This window comes from Capsicum annuum, chromosome 1, assembly GCF_002878395.1.
Source record: "Capsicum annuum cultivar UCD-10X-F1 chromosome 1, UCD10Xv1.1, whole genome shotgun sequence".
Classification (NCBI taxonomy): Eukaryota; Viridiplantae; Streptophyta; class Magnoliopsida; order Solanales; family Solanaceae; genus Capsicum; species Capsicum annuum.
This window is the reverse complement of record NC_061111.1, coordinates 43,784,288-43,789,979: the sequence shown is the minus strand read 5'-3', so window position 1 is coordinate 43,789,979 and position 5,692 is coordinate 43,784,288. Positions and strand designations below refer to the sequence as shown.

The following is a 5,692-nucleotide window of genomic DNA, read 5'->3' as shown; positions in this document are numbered from 1 at the left end:
AACCAAGTATATTTCAACATTAACCCCTAATGAATGTAATAATCAAAACCACACTATTATGGTGACCGCCAAGGTAATCGACTCACCTCAAGATCCACCGTTTTCAAGAAAAGAACAATATTGGTATTTCCAAACCATATACTAAGGATGACTTTTCCAAGTCCTAACTAAGACTATACTAAGGTGGTCTACTCTCAAGAGAGAGGAGTTCAAGTGTTTCAATTTTTCATCTTTCATAAACTAACTAGCAAATGAACTAATAGAACCTATTTATAGTCTAACTTATTACATAACAAAATGACCACAATACCCTTAATGAAAAAGGGTGGTCATGGAGTGTTACTTGGACAAGGCTAAATAACCAAAATATCCTTAATGAAGGCCCAAAACCGTGAGTCCTCAATCTTCAATTCTCCAAGCAATTTTTCACACGTGGGATTACTCTTTGGTATACTCAAATCGGCCCCTCTATGTAGGATCCTGTTTTCTTAATGCGAGCAAATCTTGATGCCTCACGTACTGACTTCGAGTGATGTCATTGAAAGCTAAGGTGACCATTTGAATCGTATCATCCTCCCCTTCTTGAAAAGGATTCAACCTTGAATTCAAACCTTGCAAAATCAAAGAAAGGACACACAAATACAAACTCCTCATGGTATGAGGGTTAGGGTAAGCACGATAAATCACCTCAACATGCCAAGGTTGCACATATTTAAAATATAATCAAGGATCCTTTGAACTAAATATTACATAATTAATGAAAAATGCACAAAGGATTTGGCTATAGAATTCACCAAAAATGATACTTTGCTTGTCATGTAAACCAAGCAACAAGTTGGGTGCACCATCATCACCAATTTTATATTTGGCACTAGGGTCAAATGGGAAGAGTGGCAATAGACACGGGTCTAGAAAACACTCCCCTTTCCCGTGGTCTCTACCCAAACTAAACGACATACTTTCTACAATAGTATACAATATATCCCGAGCAAATAAAAAGTAGAGAAAGGTACCACTCAAGTTGAATTCTACTAAGGTGCCCTCATGTGTGTACTCACTACTAGTTTCACAATCATCATTATGAGTACTCTCAACAATAAAGTCACACAAAGTAGAAGGAGAAGTAGTTTCCAAAATCACACATCCCTTACCCTTAAGAGTACTTTCATCTTCCAAGAAGAGATTTTCATCTATAGGAAGGAATGTTGTCACACCATAGTGGATTAGCATATCGACTATAGCTTCTAAGGCAAGCTACACCATCATTTTCACCACTAGATTCATTAGGAGTGGTTATATCATCTTCAAACAAGACATTATACCTTAAGAGAGTATGATCTATTTCACGGGCAGATTCGGAACAAACACGTTCATCACTCTCTAAGAGATCAATATCAAGTTTCAAAGAGATTTCAAGTGCAAGATTATCCCAAGAATAGCTCTCGGGTTCACTCCTATTCCTTTGATGAATATTTTCAACATCATCACACACTTGACATTCATTAATCACATCACACACATACTCAAGTGGTGGTTAATTTTCACACAAAAGTTGATCAACATAAATTTCCCAAGATGATGTACTTTCATTCAACACAATGGTTTCAACACTAGGTGGACACAAATCGATCTTACAAGAAGAGTCGATTCGGTCATCAATAGGATCAACTAGTGTATACACTCTCACAACAAATACATCATTATCAAGTGGCAAAAAAATAATAGACTCACATATAGGCAAGCTATAACTCACACTCAATGGACTACTAGCCACACAATTATCATTCACATGCACAAAAGTGTAAGGGTTAGCTATTTTACCTTGACGTTCATGAGTATGTTCGTCTTTACCTCGGTGTGAAAGTCCATCACAAGATTGGGCAGCAACTTCCTTCAGAAAGATCTTATCGCAAGTTGTTTGGACAATTAGATTTTGAGGGAAGAGTTTGGGTAACAATTGACTTATAATTTTAATGTGTTGTTGCATATCTTCAAGACCGTCATGGATGCGATCACACGTGGCCTTGAAATTATGTGCAGCCATGGTACCTAACAAAAAAAAAGACAACAACAAACAAAAGAAAACAAAAAGCTGCTTACCAACACTCGATACACTCACCTTTGTGATTCTCACAATTGGAGCGGCGAATATTAAAAGTTGCTTATACTCCGGTAGTCAATAAGATGTCAATCCTACTTGGCGGTCGGAATGGATTCTTGTTTTGATTGACTCAAGACACAAAACAAAATTCACTTATGAACTTGAAATAAAGAAGTCACTACGAGTTACAAAAGAGAAAAGCACACAAATAACGAAGACTCGAAAGAACGTATTCAAAAACTAATGTACAACTTAGTAGGTATTTACTAGTTTTCAATTAGTATAAGAATAAAAAAAATGAAACTAAGAATCAACAATAAGAAACTAAGAATCCAAGATTTTGAGCCCTAAGTTTCGGTATTGTACAAAAATTGGTGATGTGGCAGTCTAGGATTGGTTGCGGTATTTGAAAGGTTCTTATTTTTCCAACTTTGAAATTTTGGTTCAATTTTCAATTCTTAAAGAAGTGTATTTCGGCCTTGGGGAAGAAAAATATCAAGATTGGAACCTTTTTTCACATTCAAAAAGATTTGACTTATCTTACACCTTTTGGGCAAGACTTCTTTTTGAAGGGTTGGTGGCCCTTTCCTCTTTTGGACACCTAGAAAAGTGTTTTTTCCCTCTTTTAGTACCAAGCCTGTTGTAGATCTTTTTGTCCCCCTTCCCTTTTGGTAGGTCTTTGGAATTTGTTTTAAAGACTAACAAAGGCCTCATTTCTTTCCACTTGGCTTTTGGATTAAACAACACTATTGAAGAGCTTTTTTGCAACTAGACATGAAGATAGTCTAGAACAACAAGAACTTTCAATAGAAGTTTGAAAACCTAGCCTCACGTTGAACCTCCAACAATCAACAACACCTTTTTCAAACTTAAAAACTACAAAAAAATACACACAACACGAGCTCAAACCACCTTCAAGTTTTGGTCCACATAACAACACCAACAAAGTTCAAGTTCTTGAAACCGTAACAACAATACCAACAACAATGTTCAAGCTTAACTTGGATCTAGACTCAAGAGTGTTAGTGAAGACAAAACTAAAACTTAGAAACAACTAAGACAATCAAAACACACCTAGATTTAGACACAAATCTCGGCCAAAACAACAACAACAACAAGAACACAATTTCGGCCAAAAACACAAAAAATGGACAGATTTACCTCTTTTTGATTTTTCAGTTTTCTAATACTTTTTTTTACTTTCAAGTTCACGAGCCCAAGATTGATCTTGTGGGAACAAGATCAAGCCATGCACTGATACCAAATGGTACAAATCAGTCCACCAAGATGCCAAAACAGTCCATAAAACGTGAGAAGAACAAGCAACACAAAGGGATACAAGATGACAAACACAAAAACACACGAATTTGCAAAATAATAAACGGATAAATAGTGAGACCAAGATTATTACAAGATTAAAAATCAAGTATATTTCAACATTAACCCCTAATGAATGTAATAATCAAAACCACACTCTTACGGTGACCACCAAGGTAATCGACTCACCTCATGATCCACCATTTCCAAGCAAAGAACAATATTGGCATTTCCAAGCCCTGTATTAAGGCTGACTTTTCCAAGTCCTAACTAAGACTATACTAAGGTGGTCTACTCTCAAGAGAGAGAATTTCAAGTGTTTCAATTTTTCATCTTTTATAAACTAACTAGCAAATGAACTAATAGAACCTATTTATAGTCTAACTTATTACATAACAAAATGGCCACAATACCCTTAATAAAAGGGGTGGTCATGGAGTGTTACTTGGACAAGGCTAAGTAACCAAAATGTCCTTAATGAAGGTCCAAAACCATGAGTCCTCAATCTTCAATTCTCCAAGCAATCTTTCACACGTGGGATTGCTCTTTGGTGTACTCAAATCGGCCCCTCCATGTAGGATCCTGTTTTCTTAATGCGACCAAGTCTTGATGCCCCACGTACTGACTTCGAGTGATGTCATTGAAAGCTAAGGTGGCCATTTGAATCGTATCACCCGTAAAGTTGGAGTGTGTCGTAGGAAATTTAGGTATATATAGTTCAGGGGTAGTAAATACTTTACTCAATGAAACATGCAAGTTGACCCTAGATGTAAGGTGACACTTTTGGTAATTAATAAAATGACTAATTACTAAAAAAAATAACTTAATTATTTTAATAACAATGATTAAATTTACCCTTAAATTATGCGAGATAATTTGAATTTACACCCCTTTAACTTTGGTGTGACCCTTGTGTTATTTTTGATGTGACCCTTATGTAATTTGGTGTGACTATTCATCTTTAAAGTAACAAATTAAATATAGTAACAAGTAACTAATTAGATATTAGTAACAAGTGTAGTATAGTAATAAGTAACAAATTAAATATAGTAACAAGTGGAATATAGGAACAAGTGACAAGTGTAAGTCCACAAGTATTCAAATATGAAGAGGGTAGGATGTCCGCGGTCATAATTAATCATACCACAATTCTCAACATGATTCATTAGTTGACCTATATATATAGTGGTTCTGCTCTTTAATTCATTTTCAACATAAGTTGAAAATTAACCTAGGAAAAAATGTCATTAGAATCTTTGTCCAACAACTTGTTCTTGAATGGAGTTTTATGCAAAACCCTAGTCTTTTTATCCCTAATTCTATATCTACTCTACCTTTTCTTGTCCAATTATCCATGTTATCAATCTTCATCATCCCTATTACAATTTTTCCCCACCAAAAGCATCATCAAGTCATCAAAACAAGATGATTATAATTCCAATAATAAAACCAATATTAGCCATTTAGTTTTTGGAATTGCAGGTTCATCAAACACATGGGGTGAAAGAAAAAGTTACATAAATTCTTGGTGGAAACCAAATATAACTAGGGGATATCTTTACTTGGATAGAACCCCAAATGAGCACTTACCATGGCCTATTGCCTATCCCCCTTATAGAATTTATAGTGACAATTCGCGATACGCGCCTTACAACAAACATGCAGCGCCATTCGCGATTAGAATGATAAGTGTAATTGAGGAGACATTCGCGGAGGACCATGGCCACCGAGTCAGGTGGTATGTTATGACTGACGACGACACTGTGTTATTGATTGACAATTTGGTTAGCGTGCTCTCGAAGTATGATCATACAAAATACTATTATGTTGGGATGAATTCAGAGTGTGTTGTGAGTAATTTTGGGAATTCATTTCAAATGGCATTTGGTGGTGCTGGTTATGCTTTGAGTTACCCTTTAGCACAAGCTGTGGCTAAGAACATGGATACATGCATTAAGAGTTATCCAAATGTGTATGGAAGTGACCACATGTTACAAGCATGCATTGCTGATTTAGGAGTCACCATTACACTAGAAAAAGGGTTTCATCAGGTGAGTAATTAATCACACACTTTTGTTTTGCCTGATCAGAGACGAATTCATGATCTAAAGTTAAAAGTTCTTACAACGATGACCTTTAATAAATGTATAATAACTGAATTCATAACCAATATAAATAGATATAAGTGGCCATGATGGCCGTGAGTTGTAATATGTTATTTTATTAATAAAACCAATCTTTTAACAGAATGAGCTAGGTCTTATCTTGCTAATC

At 35.6% G+C, this 5,692-nt stretch overlaps 1 protein-coding gene across 1 annotated transcript in view; it reads left to right on the top strand.

The window, feature by feature from the left end:
• LOC124897611 overlaps positions 1–5,481 on the top strand; it is a 13,777-nt gene extending 8,296 nt beyond the window's left edge. The window contains exon 2 of the mRNA XM_047410626.1: positions 4,901–5,481. Within this exon, the coding sequence (XP_047266582.1) occupies positions 4,901–5,481 (581 nt within the window). The remainder of the gene's footprint in view (positions 1–4,900) is intronic.
• Positions 5,482–5,692: the final 211 nt, after the last annotated feature.